Source organism: Vanacampus margaritifer, chromosome 6, assembly GCF_051991255.1.
Source record: "Vanacampus margaritifer isolate UIUO_Vmar chromosome 6, RoL_Vmar_1.0, whole genome shotgun sequence".
NCBI lineage: Eukaryota > Metazoa > Chordata > Actinopteri > Syngnathiformes > Syngnathidae > Vanacampus > Vanacampus margaritifer.
The window spans coordinates 11,595,489-11,617,933 of NC_135437.1; the positions used below are offsets into that span (position 1 = coordinate 11,595,489).

Here is a 22,445-nt window from a genome sequence, read left to right on the forward strand (position 1 = left end):
TGATGCTGCATTCGAGGGAAGTCGGACTTTTCCCAATTTCAAACCAGGAAATGTATACGGGAACGGCACCTTGAATTTGGAAATCCCACTTGCGAAGTCAGACGGGAAAAAAGTAGCCCGACTTCACCAACCAACAACAATGGGACGTTTCATGTTTCATGATCAGCTCACCAGCACGCTTTGTAAAAGCCTGATAACGATCCTGATCACAAATCAGGTGTGTTAGTGGAGTAACAAGCTGGATAGGGGCTCTGGAAGATCAAACTATCTTTCTTCATTCATAAATATTCAACATTACTTCACGTAACACAATGTACGTCACAGTATGCCGCTATCTCCCTGCATGAAATTATACGGTGAACTACTGAACTGTATGGAATTCTTATAAAATAAGATAAAAACAATAAATGAAGCAAAATGCAGGCAAGTTTGCTGGAGGTCAAAATGTGTTTTGAGGACCAAAATAAAAATCTATTTATCACTATCCGCCATTTTGGTTGCTTACACTTTCAGGTCGGAACTGGGAAAAGCCAACTGGGATATGTCTGACTTCCGATCTTCCTCTAATGCAGCATTAGTTTTTGTCAAACTCCTTTTTGTGATTTCGATTGTAGCTGGTTTGTTGTTCTTCTATTTGCGCCCATCAAAAGCTGAAGCTTCCTGATTGGCTCGAATTGATACAAGTAAATAGCAGTTTTAATAGTTATGGTTACCGCCCAATTGTTTTACACACCCCAAAAAAATCTTTTCTAGCACACCCCACACCACCGGATATTCACTCAGGATAATCTTTCAAAGACATTCGACAATCAGACTTTGGCTGAAATTAATTGCAAGGAAGGCGTTGAATAATTTTAAAATCTTGTTTGATTATTGGTATGTTTTAACATTTGGAAGTTTTTGGCTCCAACTGTGTGTTCCAAGCAGATTGAAAAGGGGAATAATACTTTGCACCACAAAAAAAATCTTGAACACATCAACAATCAGGGCTTTTGCTGAAATGAATCTCAAGGGGAGGAAAAATGTTCCAATTTGGCACAATAGTTTGGTGTAGAGGCTCTTAAAGATTAATGATCGTAACTATTGAACAGGTTTACCATTTTACTATCAGCCCCAACTGTTTTACGAGCAGATTGGGCCGCCCCCCAAAAAAAATCCTTATCGCTCCCTCACACCACGCGATAATCGTCAATCGATAAATGTTCAGGGTAGAGATTGTTCTGATTGCCCGTTTTTTATGTGTGTACCCCAGTTAAGCGTTTACCGTCATTACTATTAAACAGGTTTAACATTTACAAATGTAGGCCCCAACTTTTGAAGCAGATTGAGGATGGAGGAGAATCAGTTTTAATACACCCCACACTCCAGGATAATCACTCAGGATAATCTATCAGAGAACGTCGACTATCCAGCTATTGCTGACTTTGATTGCCAGGTTGGGAAAATGCTCAAATCTGGCCCGATTATCATTATAAGTGCTGCGCGTTTAACAATCCCAGTGTGCTTTGCCACTGACATTTAACAAAGTGTCTCACTTGTCTCGCCCTCATCTTTCCGTCTAGAGGAAGAACTGGTGCACAAGAACGACCCCTGCCACCACCACAACCCCCTCCTCCCCCCACGGCTCCCCATCACTACCCGAGCCCAAAGCTGACATGCACTGAATAGACTGTCACAGGTGTTATATAGTGTCTCCATAAAGGCCGCCATCAAACTGTTACTACCTCTTCAGGCTCGGTCCACTGCACCAACATCACAAACAAATCCCAGCGCCACGTTTTAAGGTGTGTGCGCGCGTGATGTAGTGTGCACACGTGCCTGCCCCCCACTTCTCTGATATCATCATATATGTCAGGTTACCTTGTGTGTGACCCGCTCGGCTGCACTTGCCTCCCTTTCTTCGCCCCGCTTGCGCAAAGCCTTGTGGGAAGTTTGGGCTTAAAATCAATACAATTTGGTTGCACTTGTCTGTAAAAATATATTTTAAAGTAACAGTATGTTAAAAATAAATAATAATAATAATAATAATATCTTCTAAAGCAGCAATTCTCAAAATTAGGTGTTGACATTGGTAACTGTAAATACAGTATAACTTGTAAACTTATAAATTACAGTTCAGTTGTATTTAAATTTCAAGTTTATTATGTTCATAATTTTTTTAATAAATTTTGATTTTCAATTTCCTGTGTAAGTGCAGTACTTCAATTGTGGAGTGAGGCAGTTTGAGAGAAAGAAATTAAAAAATTATATAATAAATAATAATAATAGTAATAATAATAGTAATATCTTCTAAAGCAGTGATTCTCAAAGTGTGGTGTTGACATTGGTAACTGTGAATACAGTATAACTGCCTAATTACAGTTCAGTTGTATTTAAATTTCAAATTTATTATGTTCAGATTTTTTTTTAATTCATTTTGATTTTCAATTTCTTATATTTAAGTGCAGTGCTTCAATTGTGGAGTGAGGCAGTTTGAGAGCAAGCAATTCCCCGCAAAAATAAATAAAAAAATAAATAATAATGATAATAATAATAATCATATCTTTTAAAGCAGTGATTCTCAAAGTGTGGTGTTGACATTGGTAATTATAAAACGTAAAACGCATCAAAATGTCTTCCACTATCGATGCAGTGGACAGCAGCGACTTCCTCCTCCATCTCGAGCCGGCCACTTTCATATTTTGCGCGTGGACAAAGTGGATCTCGAGAGCCCCCGCACATCGGAATGACAATTGATTTGCCGGTTATTTCCTGCTTCCTGTGCGCTAATTGAAATAAAGTGTTTCCACCCGCATCATCTATCAATAGTGCAGATGCGCGTCGCATATAGTGCCGCTGGCATCTGCGGCAAAACTGTAAGCACCCCACAATGTTTGACGTTCATGAAGCGAATTTAGATAAAAATGGATTGCAAGCAGTCTGTTAGTGCCACCGACAAATATATCCGTCAAGTACGTTTTTCAGGGCGTGGAAGAGGATCTTCCCCACCTTGTCTGTGAACTCCCGGTTTGTTATGACTCACAGATCCCAGTAGATGGCAGACTTGCATCGCTTTGGATTTGAGACCAGCACAGTAGGTGTTGTAGTCGTACAGTTTGTTGTGATCGTGAGGAGGCGTGATTGACGAACGGCATGTAAAAAAGCTGCTGATGTCCAACCCAAGCCAACATTTTTCAGAGGCCCTTTTCAGTCTTGTTTTTGTTGTTTTATAATTTGAGGAGTCACACAAGTAAAAAAAAAACATGAGTGACCAGTGTTTTGGATGAAACTTGTATTCTATTGATCACAAAAGAACAGATATATTTTCTACACTTTCTTTGGTAGATTTGGTGCTTTTATTGTCACACAATATTCTTTACATTATCCTGACCAATCATCCTGTGGTGTGTTAAGAGTGACTTTTCCGTGTTCATCGGCTCGGAAAGTGGTGAGGGCCAAAAATTGTAAAAAATATTTCAAAACTTTGTGTATGATCAGCATTGAGATTCTGACGTATTTCTCGTCATGTGTTGTAAAGCTCACGTCTTAAAAATCAGTTCAAAGTTAAAAACCTTGCTTTGGGATGATTTAGTCTTGGCGGAGGTCTGAGAGCCACTCTAGTTGACATTTTAACCTTTAAACACAATTTTGGATAGTCTCAGCCAGTATAGGTAGTGCGTACTACTTTGCTCACCCGTGTTTTTTTTTTTTTTTTGGGACTGAGGCATAGTTTCCCAGAATATTTCCAACTAATCATCATTAGAAGAATCTGCATATTACCTGCACTGCTACAATTAGCAGTGAATCTCATTTGAATCTCATTGAGGGATTAAAAGAAACAAGTTTAGCGCCGGAGATGTCGAAGTGAAAGACGAACTCACACACCTGCTGTTATCATGGCTGTTGTTGCGCACGCATTGGGTTTAATTAATTTGTTTTGATACTCAAGACAAATCCTTTACAGAAGCTGCTGTGGTAATTAACAATTACGCTACATTTAATAAGCACACGGAGATAATGAAACAATTAGAGAGAAACAAGCTGTTTACAGACTGAAGCGGCGCTTTGAACTGGCGCGCACGCTTTTAATTGTCTTTCTGCGGCTTTTCCGACTTCAATGAGCGAGCGCATCGGAAGAAAACTCATCAACGCTTGCAAGTCAAACACCCTTCAAAGGAGAATTACAAACCTATAAATTATTACTTAGGGGTGAAATATGAAAATAAGCGTCCGGGCAATGCTGTGATTCCGTAACACAAACATCCACATGCGCATCCCCCTCTCCCTATTTTTTTTCTCTGGCGGTGTTATCACAGGGGCCAATTAGCAGGCCCCGACTTTCTGCTCAGGCATGTGCCAGGGGACCTATAGGGGGCCTGCAGGGCTGCGAGAGGCCTCGGGGAAGCAGGAGAATTATCACACTTTTCATCTCGCCGTCTCCAGCGCATCCTCCCTTTGCTCTCGTTTTCTTCTTCTTCACACAAAGGACCATCTTCAAGTGTGCGCCGAAAATCGCACAGGTAAGGTGGCACGGGCAAAAAAGTTCACAAATGTACGGTGGATATCAAAAGTCTACACACCCTTGTTCAAAGGTTTGTGATACAAAAAAGGGCCTGGCTGAATAATCGGCCGGCCGATTACGGCCCTTCAATCGTAGGCCAAAACAAGCGGCCGATTATCACCAATTATTTTTTAACTATATGTACTTTAACCATATTGGCCTATAGCAATTGTAAAGTGACGCTGGTCTCACTATTCTTTGACACATGAATCTATACCATAACCTTGTAACCCTAAACACTGAATATTTAATAAAATTGTGATACCGTAAGCTTCAATGCGATGTGGGATTCTAGTTAAAGTAAGCCATTTTAAACCAAAAAGAAAATCTCCTACGTAAGCGGACGTTCCGTTGTCATTCTATGGACCTGTCATCCAAAACAAAGAAAATCCTAATTTTTACAAGCAATGTTAGCAATACAAGTTGTGCAAGGAATTGACCTGAATTTTACAAACTACCAAAAGTCACAGTCTGTTCATTTAATTTTTTTAAATATTGAAAAAATAAACATAATGCAAGATACATAAACATAAATGCATTAAATATGACACACATTCCAACTACTGGTAATACAAACACACATATGAGAAGGATGTTCGTACAACTTCAGGAATTAAATGCATTGTGTCACGCAATGCATTCTGGGAACCCCCCTCCCCATTTTTTTTTAAACATGTTTACAGTTCACCCCCGCTACTTGTATGGCATAGGAACAATGCTGGCCTGCGAATAGTAAAATTCTGCATATCAACAATGCCCTTTGAAATCCATTGGAGGGAGAAAAAAAATATTGTTTGCGTTATATATATTTTATAATCGACTGATTAATCACTATCTGCATCAGCCTAAAAAAAAATCCATATCAGTTGGGCCCTGGTTAAATTAAAAAATAAAATGGAAAAATATGATCATTGGTAATTTAAGCCTTGGAGAATATGTGGTTGCACAAGTGTGCACACCCTCTAATAACTGGGTTGTGGCTGTTCAGAATTACATTCAAACTCCTGTTAACATGGAGTCAACACACCCATGCTACCATTTCAAGTGCTTCACACTTTGCCCACTCATGCTTCAGCTGCTTTCGCTGAAATCTCACGATGATTTGACTGCTGAGGCTTATTTTAACAGAATATGCCACAGAAACTGCTAATTGCACCACTTTTCAGACAATTGGTTTTGGAGCTTCCACTGCAAGATTAATATTTGCTGCTTTTTGACCATTTCCCATCTTTAGCCCCAAAGTTAGCTGGGACAGGCTAGGACAAGGGCTCTAGCAAATGGATGGACGGGGGTTCTGAAGTAGTCGGTTTGGGTGAACGGTATGGGATTTTTTAATAGGTTTTAGGTGAACTAATGAATACACACTCACACGCACGCACATACATATACTCACCCACATACAAAATGAAAAAAAAAATTAAAAAATAAAATTAAAAAAATAAACAAAGACATGATGATGACATGTCAAATCGGTAAATTTACCGAATGAACAATACTGAGCTCTTCAGAAAGAAAAAAAAAAGAAAGAAAATGGATGGACGTATGCCACAATAAGTAAGGAAGACAAACAATAACTCCGCCGAGCCTTTCTGCTACACACTTGGTAGAGTATCCACTCAAAAAAGGAGACAAAAATGGAACATCGTCCACACGCGTGCACAAAAACGCGCCAACCGGAGAGAGGCGCGTGTACATCAGTTTGTGTGACGTGGGCGGCGGCGAGTGGAGGCAGCAGATAAGATAAGTGCTCTTTATTTCTGACAGAGTCGTTTAGTCGCGGACCAAAGAGGAGGACGCAGAAGGAGGAGGAGGAGGAGAGTTATAGTTATGGAGCTGTCGGAGCTTTGTTGAATGAAATGTCAGGAAGGAAACAAAGAAAAGAAAGAGCATACGTGACCTTAGCGTGGATGGAACACAGAGATTTGACAGAAAAAAAACATACAAGAATGGATAATTATGATCTTATCTTTGCACTAAAACAAAAGCTTATGCAAGATTGTAATCAACATTGAATACCTTTTAATGTAATGCTTTTTTTTTTTTTTTACAAATACTGTATTCATATTAAATGATGGTAATTTGATTTATTCCGTTTTCTTCCGACCTAATATTGTGTTTTAGCACTAATTTGCACAATGTAGCTACAATACCATGCACACACTCCTCTAAAAAATAAGTCATTTATTTACATGCATTCAGCTATCAAACAGTCGTTCCTGCCACCGCCTGCTCTCTCTTCTCCATATGAAGAAAAGTATTTATTTTCATTTATGAAACCCTTTTACTCCTGAGAGTGAAAAATGCCACGTCGGCAATATTGTGTGCGTGTGTGTGTGTGTGTGTGTGTGTGTGCGCATGTGTGTGTGTCAAGGGGATGCAGTGCAATGCTGGGGGTTGTTATGAAGAGACTGAAATGCGACAGGAGATTCCCCCTAATTTGGGAATTGCGTTTCTCATCTATTTAAATAAACTCCGTGGCACCTCACTAAAAATACAGGGGGGCGACACGTGGAAGCAACGGGAGTCACAGACCAAAAAAAAAAAAAAAAAAAAACTGCAGAGGCCAGCAAATCTCCGCACACAAACAAACATACTCACAAAGGGATATGTAGTAATTAAATTGCAATGATCGCCCTATTTTAGCTTTCACTTTGAAGATGAAAAAATAGCACAAGGGAAAAAGAGTGCTAATAGAACATGAAAAGATCACATAATTATTCAAAGGAGAGTGGTTACTGCAGCGGAGGAATGCAAGACAAACAAATGAGGGGGGGGGGGGGGCAGGAATGTGTTGAATGCAAATGAACTTTGATTTGTGAAGCTCTCGCCGCTCCGCCGCTGACCCGTGCTGTGATAAACCGATCACAAGCCGTCACGCCGGCCTCTGACACCGACCTGATGACCTTTCACCTTCTCGCCGACGAGAGGAGCAGAACTTGTACTTGACCTTTGGCCTTTGCATCTCTAATAAGCCAATTCCCCGCCCTTACAGGAACACCACGTTTGTCAATAAGGGACGTGCGTGTGCGCATGTGTGTGTGTGTGTGTGTGTGTAGTAGTGATGTATGTTGCGTCTGCAGTGGGATGCTGCAGATGTTCAGCCCAGGTGGTCGGATGCTAATAACGTCACACTTTTTACTGGTGCTTACGTTCGTTAGTTAACTCTGGTTTACCGCTATTCGCAGGAGATACGACCAGGCCCGCACGCAAATAGAGAAAATCCGCGAATAGTTGACACCCATTCATGAACTGCCAATAAGCATTTTCCACCCCAAAATACTGGAGTTGGCTCTGTTGCCCCCAAAATTTAAAATATTCAACATTTATTTTAATCACTGAATGTCTAAACCAGTTGTTGACTGTCTTAATAAGGCACCTGAAAGACAAAAGTGGGGCAGATGTGCGAATGAAGGTAGAGTGTAGTCACCTGATAAGCTAATAGTTAGCCTAGCTTCTTCCGTTTCTTTTCCTTCTCTTTCATTATCTTTGTATTTCCTGACAGTCTGGATGTCCAGTGGCTCTTGTAGGACAGTCCTGGTACTACGACATACTTCTGGTGTGTCGGAGGAGACATTTTTATTCTGTGTTGGTCATTTTAAGGGCAGTGGTTCACCGTTCACGTTGCCGCTATAAAGTTTTTTTAAAGCGACCATTTTTTTGTTATTTTTTATGATATACTGCAGTGAAACCTCCGTTTTTGTGATTAATCCATGTAAAAAAAAAAAAAAAAGTTAAAGCAAAACATAATTGTGCAAAATTCAAAGCAATATTTTCCATAGAGAATCATGTAAATCCAATTATAGTGTTCCCTCGCTACTTAAAGGTTCGGTTATTGCGGCTTCATTCAATCGCAGGTTTTCATCTTGTGACCATAACTTCATCAATTGCAGTTTTACTTTATTATTTTGCAGGTTTTCTCGCTATTTTCTTACCTTCAAGTCAAAACACGTTGATCTATTTATTTTTTTGTAGGGGAAATTTGTTTTATAAAAACCGAGAGCGTGGACATTAAACAACCCTGTTCCCTCATCGTCGGCCCATTTAGAAATACGCTCCAAGCACGCTGCTGTTTTTCAGACCGTTCGGAAACTCCGAATGCTGTTCAAATGTGCTGTTTGGGTATTCAGAGAACCCCCCCAAAAAACGGAACCAAGTGCAGGCACTAAAACAGGTACATTCCAAAACGAATTGGAGCAGAGCGCACTCTGCCTCTGAAAGCATAAGAGGACGACAATCGTTTGCTTAATATCAACGTTTAAGTTTTCCTTTTTAGTTTAAAATGGCTTACTTTGACCAGAATCCCACATCTCATTGTAGGCAAAGGTGCAATCCTGGTGGATTAATGAGTTTTGTAAATCCTTGTGGAAACTGAAATCAAGTTGTCATGACTACACTTCTCTACTTCCGTAGATCTGTTATAAGTTGCGTCTTCTTGATCTGATTTAGAAGAAAAGGACGAAGAAGTCAAAGTCATGGCAACTTTTTGGGGGTTTTGGTTTCCACAAGGATTTAAAAGTTGCATGAATACACTAGGATTGTACATTTGGCTTCAATGCGACATGGATTCCGGTTAAAGTAAGTCATTTTAAAATAAAAAGACAAACGTTGGCATACTTATTTAAACGGACGTTCCGTCGTCCTCTTGTGGTGTCGCAGGCTGAGTGCGCACCGCTCCCACTGCAGCTCGGTATTTATTCTTCATTCCTCATTTTAAAAGTAACATTTAATAAGGGTCTTCTGCCCAGATTTAGTTATAACTATTTTGATTTAGTTATAACTGTTTTAGTTTAGTCTTAACTGTTTTAATTTACTCTGTAGAACTTTAATCTGTGGATGTGTCTTTGTAAGTGCTGTCGCAATTTCTGCTCGTGTCGTCATGTCTGAAGGACCTCGTCTGTTTCCACATCAATGGGCCAGTGTCTGTGGTTGAAGTCAATGTGTATTGGATGATATGCTGTAAAAGTCTTATCTACTTCCGGCTGTCGTCATGTGTATTGAACTCATGGCTGGGGGCTGTTTTCTGGGGGTTTGGGGGTTTTGGAATACTGCCCTTCAAGATAGTATAAGAATGCTGTGAGTCCGCTGTAATTGCACACTTGCGAGAGGCTGCCACCATTGCTGGAAGCTCACTTGTGTCCGGAATATTCTGTAAAATAAATCCTTCGAAGGACCTGTTCACCGATCTCCAGTCTGTATTCAGAAAATCAACATTCTCTCTACCCGAAAAACAACGAACACGCGGAAGACAAAGATGGTCTTCTAACACAGGGGATATAACCGCTTAATAGAGCCGCAAATCCCCACCCCCCCAAAAGAAAACTACAAAGTAAACTTCTACTTCACGGAAATTGATGCATCGTGGCATATCATGGAATATATCACCAGCGAAAATGTTAAAACACCCAACGCAGGGACCCAGTTGAGTTTGTCAACATGAGATGCACACTGTGCTGACGGTTGCAGGTGGAAACTTCTCAATAGCTTCCTGTGAGCAGGTGAAACAAAACACTCCTATCTCGCTCTCTCTCCACCTGTCTTCTTCTTCGGTCATTAAAAGGCTGCACTGATTTTTTTTTTCCCCCCTCTTTTGTCATGAATCTTTAATCAGCCTTTTTCAAGTGAGTGGGCAGTCTCAATGGGGCACTGACCTGCAGCAGGGCTGCTGAGACACACTTTCGGATGTAACTCATACCATCACTGCGCTGTGAGCTTCAGCGCCAAACGCCCAAATAAAAAGGGATGGAACAACATCTCTGACGACGTGCTGACAAAAAATAAAGGATAGCGCAATTAAATTCCTCCGCATTCCGAGCCGCCGAGTGTTTACTCTCCTGTTTATAGTCGGCGGAGATCCATCAGCCAAGTGTCTCACTGTATTTTAATACGTTTGCAGGTGCATACATGCACAAGCAGTCATGTCACAAAGGCAGTAAAGCACAGCCACTACCTGCATCCTTCTCTTTGTGCCTCTGCCTCCGCACGCCGGCCCCCCGCGCACACAATAACGCCGCGGCTTGGAGTAAATGAACAAATAAAATATCTGTGAAGGACTACAAGCTGTTCATTAATCTTTCCCGTCCTCGGTATCATACTCCTTCCTCGTTTCCTCCATCCTCCTCCTCTTCCTGTAAATGAGTGATTTATCAGCCTTAATTGCCACTCGGCAGTAGTTCACGCGGTCACGTGACCGCCAAATGACAGCGCGTGATAAATACGGACAGAAAATTAAAAGCGAAGACTGCTGCACTGCCGGCGTCACATCTGGGATGCGCAAGAACGAGAGAAACACTCTGAATAAAAATAAACGCACAGATTATGATGTAATTTTTTGTATCGCAATGGAATCAAATGTAATGTTTACACAGCTCCTAAAATCTGGACCTTATTTTAGACACCACACTTAAAAGTCACGTATGAGCTACCATGTGCAACATGTGTGTTCGTCAATGCAAGAATGCTAAAAAAAAATCCTTACGACGAAAACATAAAGCTGAAGTAAAAATCTCATCTAATGAGATCAGATGTAAAGTGAATGTCAAGAAATGGTACGCATACCACTAGTAGTACATGGGCTCCCTCTAGTGGCATGCAAAAGTACAGTTCAGTTAGTTGTATTTAACTTATTTCAGTACAAAGTATTTGCGTTTCGTCCTTTAGCCATTAGGTATTTTTTTATAATTCAATTGTCATGTGCAGTAGATTTTAATTGAATAATTTAAGTATAGTTTTTTTTCTTCCTAAATTGTTACAATGGCTTCAACTTTTGTTTTTAATCCACAACATTAACTCTTTTTTTTTTAATCCCGTGCATTTTAGTTCTATTTAAGTTTTAAGTGCAACATATCTGCATTTAATCTTTTACAACTCTTTAATATTACAGTGGTTTAAACTTCTTCTTTTTTAAATCTAGTAGTACATTTAAGTTGTAGTTGTATCGGCATTTACAGAGCTGAAATTGCTTGTGATGTTTTTATAGACTTTCCTTGGCTTCATAAGAGAAGCAAAATATTAGAACCATTCTGCACCAGTGCACCCCAAAAATCATGTTTTTTACTCTATTGGCTCTCATTAGAGTGTGACCGAATGCATTGACCAGTGAGCGCAGGTTACGGCTAAATAAAGGAGCGCGTGTACTAGCAGGTCGCAGCAGAGTGATTCCAGCCCTTGTGTGCCCCCTCTTCTTTATTTATTTGTCTGTATTAGCTCGCTGTTTTCCCCCCGCCACTTAAAATTAATGTCATCCGGTGCAAAATAGAGGCCGAAAGCTAAAATTCAGCACTTTCCCAGCAGCCCTGTTATTTATCAAGCTAACAAGGAGAAGATGCATCCCGTTTCGGCCAGAGCACGGGAAATATGTGCCATTAAAGCTCATTGCCAGTGCGTTCAAGTTGGAGGGTGTCGAGCATTGCGAGACGGTTAAGGCGAGACGTGAGAGGAAACGCGCACATTGTGTCCACCCAAAGGCGTCACCGCGATACATAATCTGCATGTGTGTGTATGAGAAGTGCTGCTGCTGACGGCTATAAAAATAGGATCCTTTAGGGTCTACACAAGACACAGTTTGCCGCCTTGAATAAATCATGTTGCCAGAGTGATCTTAGCGCTCATTTTCTGCTGCGGAATCACGTCCCGAGGACTGTTAGCATTGTCCCGTGTTAACATCTCCGCAGCATGGCGCCAATAGAATTCAGACGCAGAGGTGGCAAAAGTACTCACAGCATACCTATTGTTTTTTTATTGTTGTTGTTTTGAGGAAGTGGATGGGTTGACAAATAATAATAATAAAAGCTGAATTTTTTATTAATAATTTTTTTTCTCAGATTAGACAGAATTTTTCAACACCTGAAGCTGAACGCACGAGTCATTCTTGGAGCTGCTGGTAACATCAAACACGTCCCAAAGAGCTCAGTTAATTAGTCAGTCACTTATTTACATCTTCTTTTTGCATCATGCAGTCATTTGCTAAGGTTGGAAAAGTAACAGGCTTATTTTGACAAAGAAGTACAAATGTCCGTTTTCCCGCGCTAACTAGTGGCAGCTAACGTCACAACAAGCCGTAGTTTGGAAGATAATGAACCATTCTTTGAAGAAAGAGTCTTCAAGCTGTTTATTGACACTCCCAGATCAAGTTTGGCTTAAAACTAAACATAACAAAGAGAATTAACCAAACCACCATGTTAGCTACTTTATTGCTAACGCACAATGCAAAACAGATGGGCTAACCAAACTAGCATCAATGTCACAGTAATAAAAATCCTTTTAACAACTTACAGTAGCCTACATTAGAATAAGCACACAACAATGCTCGCAGGCATGTATTATTTATCATTTGAGGGAAAACAGCTGCTGAAAAACTGCAGTGTAGATGCTGTGGTCTTCTGTGTTGAGCAGAATGAGCAGCATGATGCCCACTGAATGATCATGAAGCACAAACTGTTTCATTCTTTCCATTCTATTCAATGATGGTATTATTGTACACCGTTGAGGGCATTTTTTTCCTCTTTAAAAACATTACAAATTGTTTGTTGGTGTTATCTGGTGCTCTGGTGTTTACATTTCCATTCATGTCAATGGGGAATGATGATTTGAGAGTTAAATGTTTGAAATTATGAGCATGGTTATGGAATGGAATAGGGAAAAAAAAAACGTAAGTTGAGTATTGAGTAACGAGAGCCGCCGTGGTGACGCAAGGGGACCAAATTGTGCGTTTGCCGTGCGAAGAGAAGCAAGAGGATGCTGCAGGCGGGAGGAAGGCTACAGGCTGAAGGCTGCAAGCCATACGTGAAGAAAACATGAGATCACACCACTTTCCTCACTCAATCATGCTGAGAGCACCCACTCGCAACCCGAGGACAACAGTGGCTCGGAGGCACACGCGCCAACACACACACTCAAGCTGGTAACATCTTTACAACTAATTACGTTTGAATAAAACAACACAATCGGGGCAAACAAGTGAAAACCTCAGAGAGATGATTGTATATTAACATAAGTTGAAAAGAGGAGCTGATGTTTGGAGGTGTGGCTCCAGGGCGCAGCTTTGAGATGTAGCAGAAAGCAAAAGAAGAAGAAAAAAAGCACTTTAAAAAAGGATTAAAATTATACACACAGTTGTTCTGTGTTTGTCGTGTGTATCTTTAAAAGTGCTGATGGTTAAATAAATGCCCTGCTTTATGTCGAACACTAACAAGCACTCAGAGTCAGAATAGGCTTAATGAGTAACTTCTGGATGTTAGGGCGGCAGAGAACATGCTGTTAGTCGGGTTCGAATGAAACGGCAGAGCTGCACTACCGACAGCTTCAAAAATGGGGAACAGGCCTGGTGGCTTGCAGGTGGTGGGAAGCGAGCAAGATGGAGTTTTTGGATGCGCAGCACTGCTGCGAATCCTCGTTCAACGTGCCCCATCTGTGACCTCACAGCCCGCCCGTGTCAAAGGGAAAGTGCTGAAGCAGGCAGGTGTCCTCCCACACTGTGTCCCGCACGAGCTCGCTATCCTGCATTCAGTCCCTCACCGCTTCGCTGACCGCTGCCCTGACCGTGCTGTCACATGGAAAACGTGAGGAAGTGTTAGTACACGCTGAATGATGATGTACTCTGTCTGCTGCACGCTAATTATAGCCGCTTGTTTCTCAAAAGAACATAATAGCCTTTTCAGAGTGCCAGGAAAATATGGGATTTTTTTCTTTTGTGTCAGTTCAGCGTGACAGCTACCAATACGGAATGTGGAAATCGAAGTCGACAATTTCCTGTTTCCGAGGTAGTATCAGAGGGAGAACGGTGGAAATGTCCCCACTTCTCCCGTTGTGAGTTGTGTTTGAAAGGCACAGGTGGTCGCATATGATGTGCAATTTTTCTGGAAAGTTTGTGTGAAAGGGGTTACAGTGCCCAGATTGTATGTCCACATATGCTCAATTGAGTATTTTTCACAAATCCATACTAGTGTAACACTGTATCTTTGAGAAGACGAGAATGTGTGTATGACTCCAAACGAAGGCCGTGGGGGGGAAACAGCATTCACAGAGGAAATAGCTCCTGGTACAACTTTGTTTCCTCCTCTGTTCTCCAGTCAACACAAAAACCGTCACAAACGTTTCCCCCTCATTTTCTTTAAGTATCCTTCCGCCACTCTCGCTTATTTACAATAATATAGTTCCGTACCCCCCAAATCAAGAATATTTCTCTCTCTTCAAAATTAATTGTCCACATTTCGTCTAGAACATAAAACACGCGGATCACCCCAAAAAAGAAAATAATTAAAATTAAAAAAATAAGTGAAAATAAGTCATTAGTGTACACACAACATGATACCCATAACAGAGAACTAAACCCCAATGTGAAGTTGTACACGCATCCTATAAACAAAACACTTCTATTTTTTTAGCTCCTGGTACAAATTTATTTAGTCCTCTCGTTCTCCAGTCAACACAAAAACCATCATAAACATTTCCCCCTCATTTTCTTTAAGTATCCCTCCGCCACTCGCGCTTATTTACAATAATATAGTTCCGTCCTCCCAAATCAACACCAAAATAGATCCTCCACAAATACATGTAACAATATGAAAATAAATCCTCTTACAATAGCACTTAGTTCTCACCCACGTGGTCTATTACTTAAAATAATTTTTGGGGAGAGCAAATCTAGTAACTCACTTCCAACTGTTTGAAAAGGATGAATGTCTTTGGGGGTTTTTTTGAATAAAAAAAACTGTGAAACTAGTTAGGTTGATATATTTATTGGGATTGTTTTACAAAAAAAAAAAAAGAATAAAAAATAATAATAAAAAAAGAAAGATAAAGAAAAAAGAAAGCTGTTAAGATAATATTATTAAAAAATAATTTGATAATTATAATAATAGATATTAATTTTTCAAATTAAATTAGCCATTGTGCCTCATTTTCAGATTGTCATAGCGATTGTTCCATATAATTGCCGTCTATACCGAATGACTTTGGGCAGAAGGCAGGATACACCCTGGAATGGCCGCCAGTCAATCACAGGGCACACACATTCTATATAGACAACAACAAGCAGGCACACACACACAGACAATTCAAGTCTTCAATGCGCTGCCCGTGGTTAATCATCAGACACCAAAACGTTTTTGAGAATGACGGAGCATTTAGTGTTCATCTGGCAAAGAGCAAAGTATTCTTCCTGCTGCACTGTAAACTTAGCTCCTGCTGATCCTGTAATTTCCTCTGTCCAGCCTCTCAGCTGCACTGTAAAACCTGATGTGTCCACTGTGTGTGTTTGTGTGTGCGCGCATCGGGGGTTAGAGTCAGAGTTGTATTACAGTGCTGCTGATGAGTCGCCCGGCTGCGAGGCTGATACCTCCGCAGCATCCAGCACATTGACCAGGCCTTTAAATAAAGCCTTCGATCTTCGAGCAACAGAAGGTCACCGCCTGCCTCTGGTTACCCTGCCGGTCTGTCTGACCGCCTCCCGCCTCTTGTCCTCCCCACCTATGTGCGTCCGCATTCCAATCACACTGACCCGAGTCCTCCCGCAAGCGTCCTTCCGCTTCTCCACCAAGATGGAACAATACTAAGCATGTTTGTCTGAATTGCAAGTGTGTCCCACACGTAACAAAAATCAGGCAATATTCAAGCTTTTTTTTTTCCTTCCTTGTGATCAAAGTCAACAAAGGACAGATTCTCGCATGTCTCTGAAATAATACGCTATGATTAACTCTTATCTTGCTGTGTTGGGTTTGTTAGGAGTGGTGGTCAGTAGGGGTGTGCCCAAAAATTGATTCTCATTTAGTATGATTCAGAATCGATTTTAAATGTCCCAAAATCAATTTTATTAAATTATTTTATACTGTCTTCCTTTGTTTGTGCATGCCTTTTTTGGGAGCGCTGTTCATGTTGTACCCGATTTGGCCACTTAGGGGCAGTGTGGTTCCACGTGGTCTGATACACTGTTAAGTTGTAGATAAAAGTGCCGCAAGTAGTGCACTAATTTGCATTAGCGAGTCAGACTGGAGTAGATCATTACGATTCCTTGAACATCTATAAATTGAAGCAAAAATCATTGTCAATCAAATCATTTTGAATCATTTTGATTCTTAATCGAAAATCAATTCTGAATCGAATCGCACACCCAAAAATCTGAATCGAATCGTAAGACATTCAAAGATTCCCACCCCTAGTGGTCAGGGCCGACTATCGTAAATGTTAAACCTGCTCAATATTTACGATGGCGAATCCTTGACTAGGACAGACAGACACATCTTAAATTTGGTTACGGGTGACTTTTCTACTCTGATCTGTTCAATATTTACAATGGCAAATCTTTAAATGTAATAAAGACACTAATACTTACAGACAAATGCACCAAATTTGAACTTTCGTATTCCCTTCCAAATCAGTCAGCAAAGGCTTGATTATCAGATGCCTCTGAACGATTATCCTGAGCGATTATCATGTGGTGTGAAGAGTGTTAGAGTGTTTTTCCGCAGGCCAATAACCGTAAATGTTAATATTTACGATGGCAAATCCTTAAGTGTAATACATGCAGTACAATCGCAGCAAATTTTTACATTTTTTTTACTCTCTTCCCAATCAAAGTCAGCAAATGCCTGATTATCGGGTGTCTCTGAAAAATTACCCGTAACGGTAATCATGTGGTGTGAAGAGTGCTTAAGAGTGTTCCCCCCCCCCTCTCTGATCTGCTCTGCTCTGAAAACTGTCGAGGCCAACAATTGTAAATGTTATACCTGTTCAATATTTATGATAGCAAATCCTTCAGGTCAAATTTGAGCATTTTTACTTGCCTCCAACAAAGTCAGCAAAGGCCTGATTTTTTGATCTCTCTGAAATATTATCCTGTGGTGTGTTAGAAGTAGGGGTGTCAGATAGGGAAGTGTATTGAAAAAAAAGTCCTGTTTTCTGACTAATTTTTTAGGGGGAGCTTTGTTTTGTTTTTTGAGTATTTTTTTTCTGTTTTATTGAATATTTTTTTCCCTGTTTTTTTTGAGTATTTTTTTCCGTTTAAAAAAAAAATCTCTGTTTTTCTGAATATTTTTTTTCAGTTTTTTTTTAAAGGGGTTTTCCCTCAGAAATTAGAGAACAAAAAACAATACAGTATACACATTCATTCCTTTATTGAGAGCCAGTAAGTAAACATGACCATTTTATTGCATATGGAAGTATGCGGGAGAGTGTCCGCAAGTCTCTTGGAGTTCAGAGGTGAAAAAAAAATAATAATAAATACTCCGAAAAACAGAACACCAGCTCTGGTTTTTTTTGTTGTTATTTTTTTTTCATTTTTTTTTAAATATTTATTTTCTCGTTTTTTTGAATATTTTTTTCTGTTTTTTAAAATAATTTCCCCCCTATTTTTCTGAATATTTTTTTTCAGCCTGTTTTTGGAAAAAAAAAAGTTTGACAGAAAAAAATATTCAGTAAAACAGAAACAAATATTCAGAAAAACTACAAATAAAAATAAAAATACTCAAAAAAACAAAGATCCCCCAAAAAATTATTCAGAAAAACAGGAGTTGGTTTGTTTTTTTCAAGTGAATGCAATACGCTTCCATCGTCAGACGATTACATTTTTTATCATAATTAATCGCATGACTTCAATAGTTTAACTGACGATTCATTGCAAATTTTATATCTGTTCTAAATGTAGAATAAAATATTTTATATATAAGTTTTCATACTCTTGTTAACATAAAAGTGAAAAAAAAATGTTCAACTAATAGAAATATGGCTACATCTTTTAGTCATTGATGCGGTAATTTCATAATAATTCATAAAATTAAGTTAAAATTAAAAAGACGTCCTGCGACCCCCCCCGCCCTCCTGATCTGAACAGTCGCAAATATGAAACCTGTGCAATATTTATCATGGCAAACAGTTTTGTCAACATTGAGTTTGGGCTTTGTGATTGTAACATGAAAGGGAGCGACAGCCAATCAGGAAGCGACCTGAAGCTCGTGCTGTTGCCGGACAAAAATCAGTGATTGGCTGTTCGTAAAACATGTCTCCCAAGTGGCTCAGCACTGTAAACCTGACAAGGAGATTAGTTTGCTAGTTACCAGATCAGAAAACAGGTTAGCTTCTTATATTTCTACTTCTACGACCACAACTTCTCATTCTTCTTTTTTGGATTTTTGGGCAGTCTGGAGGCCCTGTGGCACTGTGCTACCTCTCGCAGGTCAAGCTTGGTACTACAGCAAATATATAGTTGTGTGTTCATGTGTTGATCATTTAACCTATAATGAGATTTATCTCCTGGTCATATGTGGGATCTCTCACATTTTAAAAATCAGTTCCGATTGCTTGAGTCTCTCAGCCCCTCCCATCTGCCGTGTCAGTCAGATATGAACTATAAATAAAGTCAAAAATACATGCACAGCGTCTGGCTCCTCGGAGGGAGCAGAGTGGGGTGAAGGAGGTTCACAGGGTCAGCACATGAAGTGAAAGGTTTTCGGCCTCATCCCCCATGAGCGCGCCGTATGTCAGACCTCCTCCTGTCAATCAAGCACTTCTTGTCAGAGAGCGAAGAGAGCGAGGAAGAGGTGTGGTCGCCCACCGAGATAAATATCAAGTGCAAAATGCAGCTATTCATAAAAGGCTCCTCGGGGACTCCGCTGTCAAAAATATGCATGGAAATAAATCGGTACGCGGATTTACTTGACTAAATTGTTCAGTTTGGATCATTTCTGAACATTTCAAGGTTGACGGCAGGAGAAGACATGCTTTCACAAATGAAAACTGTCCATAGAAATGGTGACGCACCTACTTTTGTGGTGTAAGGTATACAACGAAAACATCATATTGACTAGGATGTATAGTTATATTGTAAAGATGCAGGTTACCTCTAACTGAGGGTGATGGGACGTTGAAGTCCAAATTCTCTATCACAGATGGAGGAATTTTCTTGACGTCCTGAAATGCAGAAGAGATGTGGTATTACTTTTAAAAGCAAAGGAGGACATCAAATGACTGCAGGAAACTGCAAGTCACATTTCTGAAAAATATATTTTCCCTTGAAATATTTCATTATAAACAATTCAATATGTGAATGATTAAAACATAATGGCAAAAAAAATTATGAGAATTATATTTTATCTTTCGTTCTTTTTTTTCATTCCTTAAATGTACGTTCATGAATTTACAACAACAAAAACAGCATAATACATAGCACAGGACATGTACAAGTTTAAAGATGACCCAATTGGGTGGGGGGTAATACAAGATTTATGCTCATTTAACATCAGCATTAAGAGACAAGCGTCATCAAGACAGTCCAGAAAAAAACATAAGCCATAAATCTTCTTCCTAAAACGCAATACTTGTGCGCACTTCCTGAGGGAGAAACGAGGCGCCAAGTGACAAAGCAGATTACAGCCTCTCTCAATCCAACTGCCACTAACAATGACAAGCATTCACGTCCCGGTAATCCCACTCGGGCCAAATGGACTGTGACCCGTTTGACTGCACTGGAGATCTCGGGAAGCGAGGCGCAGCGTAGTCAAGTGAGAGGATGTTCGATATTGGACTGAGGTGAAGCCAGGAAGATTTCACCAGAATTTACTGGAATTTGGGACTACAAGTAATGTGTAATGGGTGGGAATGTACGGGTACCTCACGATTCGATTCAATTCCGATTCAGAGGCCCACGATTCGATTCCAATTCTGATGCATGTGTTAGTGGCTTACATTGGCCTACATTTTATAGCCCATGTAAAACAATGACATACCTTTTTTTTTTTTTAAATTGCATAACTCAAAGAAGAGCAAGGATTTATATTTCACACTTTTGACTTTTATTAAAGTGGCAAGGCAAGCTGATTTACAATATTGTGTCAACACAAATGTCAAAAAGTGCCAATGGCAGCATTTGCTCTAACAAATGTCTGTAACTTCTCCTACAACAATACATTTACGAAACATATTTAAACTTATCAATCTGATTTAGCATAACCAAGTATTTTAATACTTGAAAGCGCAATGTGCAGCAGAGAACCGTGGCTTTTAGTTATTATTTCAATTTTGAAAAATTAATATCTCTTAATCGATTCAGAGTCTTTTTAACAAGCTAATGTTAGCCTATAGTAAAACTGGCTATGTCATTTTTCAATTACCAACTAGAAGCAACATGCTGGGTAAAAAGTGTGTTTTTCTCTACATCTCGGGATATTCTTAGTTACGTTAAGGTTCAACTGAATAAAATTGACTGTTCTTATTGAAAAAATTTTTTTCTTGTTTTCTATAAACATTCAAAAAGATGGATACTTATGCTAATTATGCTAACTGTATGTAAAGCCAACAAGTAACAAAGTACAAATAAAAACAACGAGCAGCATTGAGGAGCGATTAAAGGACATTTTAATCTAATCTAAAGAGATTAGAAGATTAAAATGGTGATTGTTGGTATATGGCAAGTCATAAGTAGAGTTGAATTAAGCACAACGTTCACACAATGAGTGCAAAATGGGAAGTATACATTTTTGATGGTGATTCATAATGATATAATTGCTGGTATTGAACACTTTTAAATAATGAGAGGTGCGATTGATTTAGTCAAAAAAGCAGTACATTTCTCAGGACGCATATCCGCCATCTTCGTGGAACCAACTGACAAGCCGAGTTGAACTTTCACACGATTTCCGAGTAAATTCCCGTGAGACCTCGCTGCACTGCAACATTTGCCTTTTCTTCCGCACACCTGCTCTGCACGTGTGCATTTCTTCTAAATAAATTGCAACACACAGATTGATAGGTAGGGCGCGGGGCCCACGTGCTACATGGCAGCAGCGTGTGGGGTCAAGGCCTTTCCCAGGTGCAAATGAAAGCGAGAGAGGACAGTGGGAGGGGGGGACGTTTGGAAGCCTGCACAACATCACGGGCGGGTCACCTTGCCTTGCTTTGGAGATCAATGTCTGTTTGACTGGCAGAGAGACACACAAAGCCGGCCAATCAGCTCTCTCGCTTCATTGAGATGCAACAACAAACGCGCACGGCCCGGGCTGGCCTCCAGCGCACGCGTGTGTGTGTCGCACCACCTCCTGATTTCCTTCATGTTCGCTGCATGCGGTCCAAAACACACGGTGGACTCTGCGGTCTGCGAGTCAACGGAAACATCACACGTCATTAAATACTAATTAGATGAATATCCACTTTTAGTTACAATCGACATCTGCAAGCAAATATGCAGTTTTTGGGGCAAATCACTTTTGGTCATATTTGTTAAAACAATCATTATAAATTCACATTAGTTGTGGGGGGAAAAACAGCCTTCTCAGGGGCCATCTTGTGCCTCTAATTTGATATACAAAAAAACACCGCACCTGAGAAAAACAACCTATTAGCGACAGATGGCAAGACACTCATCATGAACTGACCTGACCCAGAAAAGCACCTTATTCGTAAATTAATGTTATAACAGTTCAGTCTTATTGACACTTTGTAAGCCACACCTCCTGTCTCTGATTGGTTGTTTTTCTCAGGCGCAGTGGTTTGTTGTCAATGAAATTAGAGGGACAAGATGGGCAATTATTTGGACAGAACACTATTAGCAGGGGTGGAATGTGCTTAAGTATTTTTTAACTCATTCACTGCCATTGACGGCTATAGACGTCAAAAAATCAATTTGAACTATTTCTATTAGTATAAGAAAAATTCCACTTTTGTTAACAAAAGTATGAAAACCTAGAAAAAACATTTTTATTGTACATTTAGAACAGATATAAAATGTGTGATTAATCACAAGTTAACTAGTAAAGTCATGCGATTAATTACAATTAAAAAAAAAAAAATTGCCTGACATGATTTTTTTTTTAAATAAGAAAGGATTATTAAAAATTAGGGGCGTCAGGCAATTTACAATTAGATTAGAAATTGTACAATTAGATTACAATTTTTAATCGTAATTAATCGCATGACTTCA

At 39.8% G+C, this 22,445-nt stretch overlaps 1 protein-coding gene across 1 annotated transcript in view; it reads right to left on the minus strand.

The window, feature by feature from the left end:
- Positions 1-22,445, minus strand: part of mafb (MAF bZIP transcription factor b) — a 59,282-nt gene that overhangs the window by 31,116 nt on the left and 5,721 nt on the right. Inside the window, exon 2 of the mRNA XM_077567912.1 lies at positions 19,372-19,441. Coding sequence (XP_077424038.1) covers positions 19,414-19,441 — 28 coding nt within the window. The 3' untranslated portion in view covers positions 19,372-19,413. The remainder of the gene's footprint in view (positions 1-19,371; positions 19,442-22,445) is intronic.